Source organism: Corticium candelabrum, chromosome 11 (genome assembly GCF_963422355.1).
Source record: "Corticium candelabrum chromosome 11, ooCorCand1.1, whole genome shotgun sequence".
NCBI lineage: Eukaryota > Metazoa > Porifera > Homoscleromorpha > Homosclerophorida > Plakinidae > Corticium > Corticium candelabrum.
Window position 1 is genome coordinate 6,567,827 of NC_085095.1, and position 14,958 is coordinate 6,582,784.

At 40.3% G+C, this 14,958-nt stretch overlaps 2 protein-coding genes across 2 annotated transcripts in view; one reads left to right on the forward strand and one right to left on the reverse strand.

The window, feature by feature from the left end:
• LOC134186593 (uncharacterized) overlaps nucleotides 1–1,150 on the reverse strand; it is a 7,780-nt gene extending 6,630 nt beyond the window's left edge. The window contains exons 1-2 of the mRNA XM_062654588.1: nucleotides 817–1,150; nucleotides 702–758 (exon numbers count right to left, since the gene is read on the reverse strand). Coding sequence (XP_062510572.1) covers nucleotides 702–758; nucleotides 817–1,141 — 382 coding nt within the window. The 5' untranslated portion in view covers nucleotides 1,142–1,150. The remainder of the gene's footprint in view (nucleotides 1–701; nucleotides 759–816) is intronic.
• Nucleotides 1,151–1,412: 262 nt separating this feature from the next.
• On the forward strand, nucleotides 1,413–14,500 carry LOC134186886 (structural maintenance of chromosomes protein 6-like). Its single transcript, XM_062654967.1, has 20 exons — nucleotides 1,413–1,738; nucleotides 1,819–1,924; nucleotides 2,539–2,678; nucleotides 2,744–2,805; nucleotides 4,000–4,080; nucleotides 4,144–4,464; nucleotides 4,902–5,048; nucleotides 5,940–6,221; nucleotides 6,277–6,597; nucleotides 6,663–6,689; nucleotides 6,752–6,832; nucleotides 7,287–7,373; nucleotides 7,431–7,540; nucleotides 7,603–7,696; nucleotides 7,759–7,824; nucleotides 8,928–9,158; nucleotides 10,493–10,746; nucleotides 10,821–10,920; nucleotides 12,323–12,735; nucleotides 14,153–14,500. The coding sequence occupies exons 1-20, from the start codon at nucleotides 1,426–1,428 to the stop codon at nucleotides 14,256–14,258; spliced, it is 3,342 nt and encodes a 1,113-aa protein (XP_062510951.1). The 5' UTR covers nucleotides 1,413–1,425; the 3' UTR covers nucleotides 14,259–14,500.
• The last annotated feature ends 458 nt before the right edge of the window (nucleotides 14,501–14,958 follow it).

Genomic DNA, 14,958 nt, shown 5'->3' on the forward strand with positions numbered 1-14,958 from the left:
TGTTTTCCTGCTTGGTCTACAATTAATTTTTTGCTTGGACTTGAATGAAGATCAATGTAGCCAGTGTAAATCGTTGGCAATGTCTGGTTGTCCACTTGTCTTGTTTACAACCCAAAGCTACTTGTTGACGACCAACCTGTCCTGTTTCTTGATGGCTCTTTCTTCAAGTTCCTTGGTTTACCGTTTGACATTTGCATGCAGCATCAGTGGTGAAAGATAATCTACTGAAGCATCTCAACTTCCTATAGATGTTGTACTGCATGTAGATTCTCTTGAAGTTCGTCGTCAAGAAATCTGTTGTCTTTGCAGAAGTCCTAGTATGACCTTTAATTGGGTCTGCTGGATCTTCCCTTGTCTTGCAATTGTGTGGGTTCAACTTGCAATTGGTAGTATAGCACTTAGAAATAAAGTGGCCTGGCTCAGATACGCAATCCTAACTGCCACAAGCATATTATACGTGTCCAAACAACTTGGCCTGGAATAAACTGTCTTCTAAATAATTAGATTTCAGTCTTTGACCATGCAGCTGCATTTAGCTACGTTGGCTGCTGACATAAAGATATGTCAGCACTTTTTAAATGTTGGCAAAAATAACGATATTGTATTGTTTTTTTAAAGATTTTGCATTATTTGTTTTTAGGAGCCATATCTTTAATTTTAACAAAAATATATAAAAATGAATGTGATACAACCAACCTGACCTGTTAATGCTGACTCTTCACTGCTCGATTCGGATGGCACGTAGAAATCCTGTGTGTCTACCAAAGCATGTCAAAATAAGATGTTACTCAACCATTCAGGCGAAAACAATGAAACCCTCTAGCGTGGGCGCGGTCACATCAAATCCCACTGCCTCCAACACATCCATAGCATCTTCTCTCGACAGTTTCCTTAGTATAGTATGCAGATCAAATACGGTTGCCTTTGAATTCTCCATTGAGTATCTCAAAAGCACTTGAGCGGTCGGTTCTCTTTCTTTTTGGTCTATCAGCATGACATCTGTCCATGTGAAGCCAAGATTACCAGCAACACTTCGCCAGTCTTTCCCATCCATCTTCAAGTCAAGCAGTCGACACAATTGTTGACGTTCGTCATTATAATGTGAGAGAAAGTCGGACAACAAGAGACGTTGACTAGACATTGCACAATACACGGGACTGCGAGTGAAATATTGAGCCACGCCCCTTTGTTTGGCAAAATTCGTTTTTTTTACTATATCATATCATATAAGTCTATTAAATGGTTTGTAAGGTTAAAGGCTAAATCTAAAAAGACTACTAGTAGTCTTGCTGCATGTGTGCTAGTGCGCGCAAAGTTTGGACAAACGAGGCTTTGTATTGGCCGCGCATGAGGGCCTGGGTACGAAGCTATGTTGTCTTGTTGCTATCAAATGTACGGGCTTTCCACTGCTCTTGGCGCGAGGGCATGGCGGAATTCGCTAAAGTCGCCAATCGATCTGTGAAGCGCCAGAAGAGAAGTGCAGACGATGCTTGCAGCAATTCAAAAAGACTTAGGCAGGCTACTGATTCTCTTACAAACGGATCGCCAGCAGTTCTAGAAGATGACCAAAACGACTCATTTTCTCAATTTTCTCTCACACAAAACGGAGATACGGGCCACACTGACCAACCAGAGAATGGGATTGTTGAGTCATTGGAATTGAGAAACTTCATGTGCCATCAGAATCTAAAAATTAACTTTGGAGAAAAAATCAACTTTGTGATTGGAAAGAATGGAAGTAAGTCTACACATTTTACTATATACTTTTAGTAGAGCTTGTAGAGTGTTGCTGACGTAGATAATGACGTTTTGGTTTAGGCGGGAAGAGTGCAATCATGACTGGAATTGTAGTAGGACTGGGCGGCAATGCCGCTCACACAAACAGAGCGCTCTCTTTGAAAGGACTCATTATGCAAGGATGCCCGTATGTGCATTATTACACTTATATCACTGCTTTGTATGTTTAGATTACTAGACATATTAAATAGTACTAAATTATGATTGCAGATTAAATTTAATTAATCAAATTTTGATCGTTTTGATTGTGTGAGCTTTTTGTTTCAAATTTAGGATAAACAAATTAAAATAGTTTCTTGTATCATTGACAGCATTGGTGATATTGTGTGGCTGTCAGTAGGATGATTATGTATCCAATTGTTCATGTGGGGACCCGAAGGTTGCTGTTGTTATTGCCAGCTGAATTATGTGCACATTTAGGTTCTATCAGAGTGACAGTAGAAACTGCAATTGTTTAATAGACGATATAAAATAGGTGAGACTGAATAAAAATGCCACACTGCGTGAGTGAAACTCAGTTGAAAACCTTGATGTGTGGCGGGGAGATTATGCAGTACAGTAATCCAAAGTAGTGTGGTAGACGTTTTTGGCAAGTGAAATGTGCGAGACGCTCAGAGCTCTGATTTGTTTTCACCGATATGAGTTTCATCTTTGAATGATTGAATAGTTGTGATTGTGTACACTGTGATACTCTCTGTCAACTGCTGTATTTGATGACTAATTGTACGTTTTGTTCACCAGATCAGCAACTGTCATTGTCAGTCTTTGTAATCGTGGAAGTGACTCATTTCAGAACGAGAAGTATGGTGACAGTGTGATAGTTGAGAGAAAGATAGCCGCTGATGGAGGAGGAGGCCATTACAAACTGAGATCACAAGATGGTAAATAGGAATTAGTAGAACTTGAGAGTTTGACATCATCACATGATAGAATGTCAATTCAACAGGGAAAGTTGTGTCTACAAAGAAAGAAGACCTGCAGCAAGTTTTGGATCATTTCAACATTCAAGTGAGTGATGGAGATGTAATTGAAGCAGCCAGAAAGGAGTCTAGAGTGTCTTTGATATATTCCAATGTGCACACACACACACACACACACACACACACACCACACACACACACACACACACACACCACAATGACCACATCACATCACATTATGATATTTTGTCTTATAGGGAGTATATAATCATGTTTTGAAATACATTCAAACGGTTGTAGCTTGTAATGTGACTAAAACAGTGTAAGTTACTTAGTGGTTGTTCAGAATTATCGACAATTTCACAAGCGCACTACTACAAAGGGCACTCTTTTCTGAGACCCCCTTCCCCTTCCCAAAGCTTACGCAATATTGTTGATGCACAATTCAATAGCTTGACCTAGACTAGTGTAGCCAGACCTTAACCTCGCCCTCGTTCTAAGGTCTGGCTATGCAAGACTATACTAAGCTTGAGCATGGTTCCATCTATTAGAAGGTTGACTTCCATTCCAGTTGACCCACTCGAATGATGTCAGCTTGAGGTTTCCAGTCATTCAAGTGGACAAGGACGAAAAGCATTAAGAAAGTTGTGGTACAGACAGCTGGGCTCTTTATGGACGGCTGATGTTGGTTTAGAGCAAAACCGGAATACTAAGGCTGCTGCAGTCGTACATGTTTGCAAATCCTGTACATACGGGTGACTAGCACGGGAACAATGGATGAATTGATACAATTCCGGCCATGGAAAACAGAGAAATTAGCATGAGCCATTTGCTACCGATCAACAATGTTACGTTTTATAAGAGGCCATAACCCTTTCCCCCTATCGTGTGCTTTGTACTTTTGTGAAATTGTCGATAATTTTGAACGACTCCTTACTAATAGTTAAAGCACCAGTAATTTCCAGCTTTGAAATAAAGATTTACATTAATCAGTCACTACATATTACAGTCTTTTCGACAATTTTCCTAAATGATGTGGCTTGATTAACAATTAATTAAGGGCATAGTTAAAAGCAGAGTGGTGTCATACAGAATTGATGCAGCTATGTGGTGGCTGCAAGCAGCAATTAAAGTCATGTGGATTACACCACATCGAATGCTTGGACACTATGTGGATGTGCCAGAAATGACTGTGCAGTGTTTCATTTAATCAGTCGTTGGTTGATGGCCGTTTGCCTGGTAATTTAGTTTGACATTATTACACCAATGGATTTTTATTTAGGTGAACAATCCTGTCTCCTTGCTTAATCAAGATACAAGCAGAAACTTTCTTCACTCGTCTAAGCCAGCACACAAATACGAGGTACACACACTTCAAACCTCACACAACTGTTGTCTGTATTTCTTGTTATTGCTGTCTTCTCAGTTATTTATGAAAGCCACACAGCTGGAACAGTTGACTGTTGACTACCAACAGATCTTGGAACAGAAAGATGTCATGAGTAAGAGTCTTGAGATGAAGAAGAAAGGACTTCCAGAACTAGAGCGAGAAGTCATGCAGTGGGAGGAGAAGTTTAAGAATTTGACACAACTCGATCAACTAAGTGAAACAAAACATAAGGTGGAGGAGGAGTTAGCTTGGGCTCAAGTGATCGGTTTGGAGAAAGAGAGAGATCGTATAGCACATGAAATCGAGAAGAAGGAGCGGAGCACACCAAAGTATTCAGACAAAGTTGAACAATGCAAGGTATTTGATGTTGTTTGTGTATGTGATGTGTGGATTTGTTGCGGCTAAATTGACGGACACTCATGCGTTATGTAGCATATGCAAGTGACACAATCTACAATACAATGAAAACTAGATATAGTTTGTCTTGTTCAGTTGTGCATGTCATTTGTAGTATCATTTGTTGACGTGTTTTGCTACATCTGTTGTGCTGTGGGATTGAAGGCCTTATTGCATTGGCCTTTTAAGTTATAAAGTAACTGTTTGAAGAGATTGATTGAGAGAGAACAATAATTTTTTTAGTCTTGTAGCCAGTGCCACTAACTTACAATCAGACGTTCTCTAAACATGAAAGACAAACAGACATCTTGAGATTCAACATGGATCCTGCTTAGATGTTTGCACAGCAATATGGTATAACTGGCAAGCTGTGCTGTCTCACCCTGCTGTCTTATTAGGCTGAAGCGGTGAAGCGTGAAACAGCAATGTCTGAAGTCGAAGAGAAATTGAAGACACTCACTCATGCAGCAGAGGACTTTCAAAAGAGACAGAAATCGAAGAAAGAAGATTTATCAAAGAAAAAAGCTGCATGTGGCAAGGCCAAGGTAACGTTTACAGTGTGGCCTCTTAATTTAATACTTTACAGACACTTATCTCAAGGATTTTCACGTAACTGTCATTGCAGAGTGATAACTCTTAATTAAAGTGTTATGATGCAAGTCTTTTGTCAGTTTGTAGATGTGCTTGTGTATCTCTCTGTTTGTCTGTTTGCTTATCCATTTGTGTGTTTGTTTGTCTGTCTGTAAGAAATTAACACACTTTGGTCAGTTCATTAATTTGCCAACTGCTATTCACCGTCAACACCAGAGGACATAGAAATCTAGCGTACATTAAAGGCACGTTCATTGCCAAATTTGGTCTTCTCTAGACCTTTTGGCTTTGTTTCTGTGCTGCTATATGTCTAAATGTTCTCTAAACGATCACTTATAAGAGCTGCTTTTGACCTGATATCGAACGAAACCTTACGACTTACAACCTGTGACAATATTATTCCATCAAGTAGGCATGATCGAATGAATTTGTTGAATGCCGCCTCTACCTCTCCACTTGGGCTGATTTGCACCAGGCAAATGTGTTTCCAACTGGTGACCACAGGAAAGCAAGAGAGTTTATAATGAGGAGTCACAATCTCTCAAAACCATCAGTGTGTATATCCAGATGTTGCTCTCAGAGGCTCAAGGCAGACTGAAGTACTACAGTAGGCACGTGGTTCAAATACGGGGCTTAGAAGGTGCTTATTGGCTGAATAAAGACCGCCCAGGTAGCACTGTGCTAGCTTTCTACCTCTCTACATCAACATAAACTATAAACTGGCTTGAAGTGAAGGTGCAACACTCAATAGGGAAGCTTGATAAATTTTTATATTTTGTAATCATAGTGGCATTATGTGGCATTTATGCACAATTTGACTGAACACTAATCATTTATTTTTCCAGCGTGATTTGGACATGATTTCTCATGAACAACGTGGAGAAGAACGAACTCGGAATGAACTACAAGAGCAATTAGAAAAACTGATGACGACATCAAGGCAGTCAACCGAGAAAAAACGACTGAGGCAGATAGCACGGAAGCAAGAGTTGCAAGACAAAGTGAGGGAATTGCAAGGTGAGATGGGTGAAGACCAAAGGTCGAAAACCAATCTGGAGGGTACAATTCACCAGAAACAAGAACAATCTTATGGAATGCGAAACAAAGAGTCGGACACCAGAAAGCAGGTGTACTTTAGAATGCAGCGTTTAAGTTTGCTATGTTTACAGTTTGGTTTTGTAGCTTGACCATCAGCAACGTGAGCTGTCTGGTTTGGAACGAAATCGCGGCAACAAGTTACAAGTATATGGAGATTGGATGCCTCATTTGGTTACCGCAATCGACAACGAAACGAGTTTTCATAATAAGCCACGTGGTCCAATTGGTCGATACATCACATTGAAAGAAGAAAAGTGGGCACTTGCTGTAGAAGCTGTGTTAGGGAAAGAGCTTCTCTCATCATTTTGCTGTCACGATCAACACGATCTGCAGCTTCTCAGACGTTTGATGGGCAGACATTGTCCAGGAGATAAACAACCATCTGTTATTAAACAGACTTTTAGGGTAAGTGATGTGGTGAGACGGACAGATAAGACGTTTTTATGGTAGTCTTTTGTTGTATTAAACAGGATCGACCGTATGACACTGCAAGAGCTGTGAGTATATTTTATTTATATATGATGGTGTATACAGTAAAGACGTGATTGCTATTTTGCAGCGTCCGAGAAGCAAGCAGCTTACGTTTTTTGACATTGTGAAGTGCACAGATCCTGTGGTGTTTAACGTTCTAATTGATCAGGTAACATTCTGTGTAGTGTGATCAAAGATCTACGGTCAAATGTAGTTTACCGGTAGGGCATGACTTGACTGATGCTTCTCAGCACATGCACACTTGTCTATTGTAGCTGTGTCTGTTTTACCCAATAATTGTACTCGTATCATCATGTCAGTCACAGCTAGACTTTTGTCTAACGTACTACTGTGATGCAATGATTAGCTTGCAAACTGCTACAACATGGGATGAGTGAGTAGAACTGTTTGACGTCTTTCTTTGTTCAACCGTAATATATTCATCATGTCAGTCACAGCTATGCTATTGTGTAACATACATTTGCTTGCAAACTGCTACAACAGGGATGAGTGAGTACAACTTCATTTTACTTGCTGCCCAGTTCATTGATGACTTATCATGCTGTTGCTTGTCAAGCATACGACTAATCACTTGCTTATCTTGATTTTTCTGCATTTGTTAGCGACGTGTGGAGAGTATTCTTATGATAGAAAGAGTTGATGTTGCGAAGAGAGTAATGCACATCAACACTCCAGCTGGTGCTAAAGAGGTTTGCTATTCTTTTTCTGTGTGTAATTTTTTTATTAAAATGTTGATTTTGTGGTAGGCATTTACTCAACAAGGAGACCACTTGTTTGGAGGCACAGCCAATCGTTTTTATTCATGCGGAAAGAGCAGACCTCACTTTGTTCAGCAGAGTGTGGAAGGAAGGATCGCGTATGTCTCGTTGTACACATAGTTGGCCTGTTTAGTGTGTGATGATGTAATGGTACTGTTAGTGAGCTGAAAGAGCAATTGGATCAGTCACAACAAACTCTCCAGAAACTACAGCAAGAAAGAAGAAGAGTCGAAAACGAGAAAGATATGTCTGCTGTGAGTAGTTATGTGGTACAAATATAAAGTCTGATTGGAGAATCTGATTCTTGCAATAACAGAGAGAGTTGGATCAAGTCAAAGTGAAGCTGCATCGCAAAGAACACGAGCTCAGTCAACTAAGAAGGGTACGCTTGTAACTCACAGCTGTTTCAAACATCAAAAATAAACTATTACAAAGATATTGACAATGATTGCTATTTTAGTAGCTCAACTGTACACTTTCAGACAATTTGCTTGAGCACTAATTTATAACAATCAATAATAGACACATGCACAATGATATAATTGGTTTGTAGTTTTCAGGGCAACCAAATAGGTCAGATCAATCACATTGTTGCAAAGAAATTGTGCCAAATCACAAGCATTGTTTCAAAATAGCTGAAAATTGTATACTTCTTTTCAACATGTGCAGCCAGTGTGTTTTAACTTTGGCACATATGACTTGTTCCACAGTGCAAAATATTAAGAATAATTCATGGTGATGAGTCAACAGTCATGCACATTATAGAAAAACTGTATATGTTTGTATTACATTCTCATACATGTTGGAAAGTACTGTGTCAATTGACACTCGTTGGAGAGAGGTGACTAAAATATTCATACTGGAGTCCCTGTGGGATTTATAAAGGCTTTGATAACTTTGCATCAGATAATGTTTGGTATGTTTTTTAGGTTTGTGGCTGCTGTTAGTTATTAATTAGTTAATAATTAATTGGTATTTGATTTATTAGACCATACAAACGTTTTCGTAACCTTAGGAGCTGGCCTACAGGGTTGGAGGTCTATGGTCCTTCTCAGATCCAGAACACTTTACTGTCATACTCTCATACTCGCTGGCAGTCTGAAGAGAATGTCACTTAGTGAAGATGAGCAGTCTACTTTAAAGACTAGAGCTTGGCTTTCCTCTCTACACTCACAGTTAGAAACATAATAAATACAAGATCTGGCAACTCTGTCAATCTAATTTGTGCATGTGCGTAATCTCAAAAATGAGCTTGGCCTCTCTAATGAAAGGTCAGTCAGGTTACTAGGAACACACAAATTTATTAGTGTGGTTGTATAGCTTGCTTACAGAGTATATGTTGACAGTGCATGATTATGAGTTAGATAAATGAGTATTGTTAATTGCCCCTTTTCTTGTAGCTGTTGTTGATATACCAAGCTGTAGTGTATTGTTGTAAACAACACTATCTTCTTTCGTACTTGCTTTGAACATTTTGTTGTTCAGGAACTTCAAGAGCTTGATCTTTTGGACGATGATGCAAATCCTGTTGATGTTACTGCTTTGCAAGAGGAATTAGAAGAACACAATAACAAAATCAGCATGCTAAGTCAACAGAGCCAAACTCTTACGGAAGAATATGAAGAGATGAACTATCAATACAGGGAACAGAAAAAGGAGGTCAATGGAGAAATTGAAAAAGTGCAAGGAACTATCAGTGAAATGGATGAAGTGAAGGTGATTTAGTATATCCCGTTCACACTAGCAGGCTTGCAAACCGGCACGTGCCAGGAAACAGTGCCAGTCCCCGGCCACACTACGTAAGCCTTTAGCGAGCCAGTGGGTGTAGCCACTCGTAACATATGCTAACTCTGAGAATTATTGATCGTCAGTATGCTTTTGCTGCCATATTATTGATGGCAATTTCAACAATCCAGATCGACAAATCGTGTCAGGTCAAAAAGGAGATTACGCTGGGGAAGGCAATTGCAACGTACTATGTACATTGCTCACAGTGTCATACACTTTTCTATTACGATGGCATCCTTCAAGATGCACTTGTAGACGGTATCTTCAACCACGCCATTTGCAACAAACTACGAACACTCGTGCAGATTGGTTGGCATTGAAGTTCACACTATGCAAAACATTCGAGCCGAACTGCGCCAGCACAGCAAATTGGAGCGATCTGGGCCAGCACGCTTCCGGCCCTCTTGGCACGGCACTGTAAGCATTTACAAAACTACATGACAAAATCAAATCTGCTAGTGTGAATGGGCTATAAGGAGCAGTCGTGTCTTTACAATACCAGAGTTGTCACACCTACAGTACAAATAAATTTGGAGCCTACAAATGTTGATGTAAATGGAACGTACGAAAAATATGTGGTGTTTATGAATCAATGATGGAGGGACAGAGCATGCCTAATTGACAAAAGTGTTTACCTTTCTTGTATAGGAATCTGTAACACGGGCTGTACAGGAATTGAATTGAGCAGAGTAGCAGAGAAAGTCTTATGTACAGTACAGTGACTCAGTGACTGGTATCATCAGCAATAGCAGTTGAAATTATTTGATTAATAGCTGTCAAGGAAAACCTTGTCCTGATAGTTTTGGTGGTTCTAGTCAGACACTACATTGTGACTATTGGCAATTGCTGAGTCTCAAACTGTTGAGGCAGCCACTAGGGTTATGAGATTTATAAACAACACAACTTTTGCTAGGCTTGCGTGAATTGGCTGAACAGTGTTATGCCACATTTGAACAGTTCTAGCTAGGACTATTGGAATGCATGGTTAGACTTTGAGGTGACTTGTTGTGTGTGTGCTTTCTGCAATTGCCATAATATCACATACTTATGCAGGTAATTAGCATTTAGAGAATATTGAACATTGGGACAATGTCTCACCGCTGCTGTGTTTGCCAACTAAGACTTTGATAATTGTGAAGTTCTACTCTAAATATATAACACAATCTCTTATCACACACATGCATACATACATAGCTTAATTATTAGACAAATTACGTTGATGTGACATGGTTAGTGTTTTAAGTGTTTTGTTTTGTTTTTAGAGCCAGATTGAAGCATTGGCTAGAGCTGTCTCTGAAGCTAAGGGACATCAACGCCATTATGAAGGAAAGCTTCAACAGCTGATGACAGATATTGCTTCAAAACAGAGCGATCTTGATGGAATGCGAAGAAAAGTTTTAGAAAGCACAGAGACAGCCATAAAAATCTGTGAAAGAGTCGAAACAAGGGCAACAGTGAAAGATCTAGAAATTCAATTGAATAGAATTGAGAAAGTGATTGCTGAAGAAGAGAAAAGGTGACTGATATGCTCATAAAGATCAGCTGTTATTCTGGCAATTTGACTTAGTTCGTGTTACTGTTGCCTTTCAGACAAGGTAGTCGTGAGACCATTATTATGACATACCATGAACTGAAGACTCGTTATGAAGAGACAACAAGAGTGACAAGAAGTCTTGAACTTTGTCTTAAGGTGAGAAAACTATTAGTCTTAGACTCTATGACTAAAGAAAAAAATATTTTTGAACATCAAGGTTACAATCTGTCAGTGTTGGTTCTATATTGTAAGCTACAAATACCTGTATAAGTAGACAGACAGAGCCATAAACATATGCAAACACACACACACACACACACACACACACACACACACACACACACACACACACACACACACACACACACCTTGAACCTTGATTCCACCATACCCACTTTGGGTTTTGGCAACGCAGCGTAATAGCGCTTCTCCAAGCAGTACGATCATCAGCATCTCGAAGACTGATATGTAATGATCTGAGGTCTCTTGTGACAACATCTATCCATCTCTGTTTAGGCCCATGTGTTGGCCTTGTTGCATTACTAAGTCTGCTGTGAAGTAGTTGTTTTTGGGGACGATTGTTACTCATGCGTAGCAGATGGCCCAGCCATTGCAATCGTTGTTTCTGTATTGTCATAGCAATAGGGTCTTCACACGCTCATTCTAAATTGTCTGAATTCTTGATTTTATTCCATCTTGAGACACCAAGAATCGATTGAATGCACCACATGTGGAATGTATTTAAGCGTTGCAAATTTGGTTGTGTAACGGACCAAGTCTCACATCCATATAGCAAAACAGGTCTCACCAAAGCACGAAAAATTTTCACACACACACACACCAAAACCATAACCAGCCCATCTTATAAGATGAAGGCCTAAACAGTGGAAAAAAGCAAACTCATACTGTACAGCTCATCTACCAGTTTGTAAAAAGGTGATATATCATACAGTGTCCCGAGGTCTTTCAATTCTCCATTTGCTTGGATGGAGACCACTTTCTTTCGTCTATGCTGCCCCACCAAGCCTACTTTTGGACTCTGTGCACATGGCCTTGTTTCCATCGGCGATGACTGAAAATAGACGTAAGTTTGCGAAAATGAGTACTTCAATGTTGCAAGTACTTTACAACATGGGAGTAGCGTGACGGTTATTCTTCGTAAAGAAGCACATTGCCATATGCTCGCTCCCAAACGCTGGGTATGGCACTCCTGTTGATCCGAGATGTTTTATCGTGATAATGGTGCCTGAAGCTATAGAAGAAGCCAGATGGTAAGCCTGAGAGGGTCAAATGGTCTAGAGCCGACAACGCTGAGAAGGCTGTCATGCCACATTCAGACACACACACACACACACACACACACACACACACACACACACACACACACACACACACACACACACACACCAAATAACCTAATGCACAGCTTCAAACTAAACCAAATTATATTACGAATGTTGACTGTCATCATTCCAAGGTGTGCTCTAATTTCTAAATTGGGTTAGCTAATTGTGAGCCATCAAACGGCTCTTGCAACATAACGTTTTGTCTTTATTAGCGACTTAAAGAGATGATGGATCAACGTGTCAAGCGACTAAAGTATTATCGTGTGAGTTTGGCTGTGAGACTGAAAATTAGGTTTCAGATGCTCATGAGCCAACGAGGTTACGATGGTAAGATGATATTTGATCACAATGCAAAGCAGCTGAAACTCGAAGTGAAAGTGGAAGAAAGTGATACAAGCTTGATGGTGAAAGACATGAAGTCATTGTCAGGTGGAGAGAGATCTTTCACTACAGTCTGCTTTATTCTGACTCTTTGGGATGCTGTTGAGAGTCCATTTCGAATGTTGGATGAGTTTGATGTTTTTATGGACATGGTCAATAGGAGAGTTAGCATGGCGATGTTGCTGAAAGCGGCAAGAGAGAAGAACAACAAGCAGTTTGTCTTCCTGACTCCTCAAGACTTGAGGTATGCAGTAGATACTTTGCTTGGATTTAGAATTCCATTTATTTGTTTTGTTATTTTACTTTGTTTGGGCATTTGTTAACATGTTTGAATGTTCGTTTATTGTCTGTCTGTCTGTCTGTTTGTCTGTATGTGTCAGGGTTTGAAAAACTGGTCGCCAAGTCGCCAAATGGCGATCTCTGTCACAGGAATGGCGACTAGTCAAGCCTAGGAAGTCGCCATGCCGTAGGAATTGTAAACCATGACGAAGGTAGACTTTCCAAATTTCGGAGTTTAGTAGGCTCTTGAAAACTAATACGGCGTAATCTGGGTACACAATAACCTCAACTTTTCCGTCTACATGAACATAAATTGTCCACTCGTGTGTTGCGCGATCCTAATGCACTGAAGCAAGTGCACAAGGAATGACACTTGCCTGCACCTGGGAAACATTTAGGTAATTAATTAGTTAAAGAAACCGCACACTAGGCTCGATTTTGACTAGCTTTCCGTACAATGGCGTGCATTCAGCACTTATGAAACTTGAAATGTACAACAGAAGTCGAAGCCAGAGCAATTCTAGGCGGGGGGGGGGGGGGGCAATACCAATATTCCCGGAAGCCAGCTACTAGTTTCTTGTCTCGGTGCCAACTAAATTTGATGGCTAGGGATCTGATACCAGACAATGCTCCTGCAAATCTGCTTCCAGTAGCTGTGGGCACAGACAGAAACTGCCTCTATGGGGCCATTTCTTTGCTTTTTGCGGGGCACGAAAATTACCATCAAGAACTACGTCTTCGCACTGTTTTTGAGCTCATGCTCAATTATGTCAGTTGCTGCAAGGAACGCGCTGACAAGGTGTCAATGGAGTCTGGCTTCTCTCTGCCTCACAATCTATTTGTGTAGTGTTACTTATGGTAAGAACTTTAAGTATGAGGTAACGGAAATAAGGCACGCGTGCATGACTCTGCACAAAGAGACCGTTGTCTTGTAACGAACTGTTGGTCAGTTGGTCAGTTGGTCAGTTTATAAACTCTAGGATGTCCCAACTCTTGAAATCTAGATTTTAATCTGGAGAATGAAGCGCTTTCTGTGCCTGCATGTGGTGACATTGCCGCATCATACTATTGAACTAGGATGAGTGTAACAAAAAGTAAGTAGCTATAAGACTGTTTGACTAATAACTTCTGAGCATCACAAGTAGGCGTGGCCCGCGTAATTTATTGAGGGCCGTGGCATAATAAAAATTGCTTCGCTGCCCAACATTTCTTAGGTTTTTCAAACCCTGATGTATGTTTTTGTGTCTGTATGTATTGTATGTATGTCTGTATGTATGTTTAGTAATTTCTTAATACTAACTACTTCCTGGCATGTATTGTATTTCACTTTGTGTACATTGTACTGTACATGTACCTATTCGTGGTCATGTCTACTCTTGCAGTGCTCACATTGGAGCTCCTGATGTTCGAACTCATCGCCTTCATGATCCTGACAGAAATCAAGCAACACTGAACTTTGGTCGTTCAGGAAGCAGTCGGGATGGGTGAATATGAGGTGGGCAAGGTTAGACTAAGCAGAGAACAATTAAACTAAACACAGCTTTGTTTGACGTGTTATTAGTTCTTTTTCTTTAGTTTTTTAAAGCAGACTTGTCTTAGTGTTAAAACATCTTATTTGAATTTTAGTAATTGCCATTTGGTTGAGAGTCGTAATCTCCGGAGTCTGCAACCTTGTTCATTTCTTCTCTGTAGAGGCACATAGAAATTATTAAATGAAATCCTTCACTGAATCTTGTATTCCAAACACAAACATGCATGTTATGATCTGTGGCATAGTAGTTAGCGACGATGGCTACCACTCCATGGTTTGGGGTTCAAGCCCCAGTGACGACAGTAAATTATGAGACTATGACTTGTTTCAGTTGTAGGGGAGTTTCTGTGGTCTGGCGAACGGTCCAGTGACAGTGACGTTCAGCGCTTTCTTGGTGTTCATTGATATCTGCTAGGCATGCTGTCCGAGTTCGTGGTTACCGTAACGCCTGCAATCTAATTGTTATATATCAAATTGGCTAGTCATTGATCACCGTGTGGACTACACAGAAACATGTACCCTGCTGGCTCACCTGCCAGGTTGGTGGGCGCCTAGATGGGGATAAAGACCCCACTTGCCCATCATGGAGGGGCATCAAGACACATGGTAATAATGATATGAATTTGACAGTTTGATATCAGTGTCAATGTTTCGAGT

Bases quoted from the DNA above. Each gene is read 5' to 3' on its own strand.
- LOC134186886 (XM_062654967.1), top strand. From the start codon at position 1,426: ATGGCGGAATTCGCTAAAGTCGCCAATCGATCTGTGAAGCGCCAGAAG. The intron at 4,081-4,143 runs GTACACACACTT...CTGTCTTCTCAG, and splicing joins AGCCAGCACACAAATACGAG to TTATTTATGAAAGCCACACA. The intron at 6,222-6,276 runs GTGTACTTTAGA...TTGGTTTTGTAG, and splicing joins AGTCGGACACCAGAAAGCAG to CTTGACCATCAGCAACGTGA.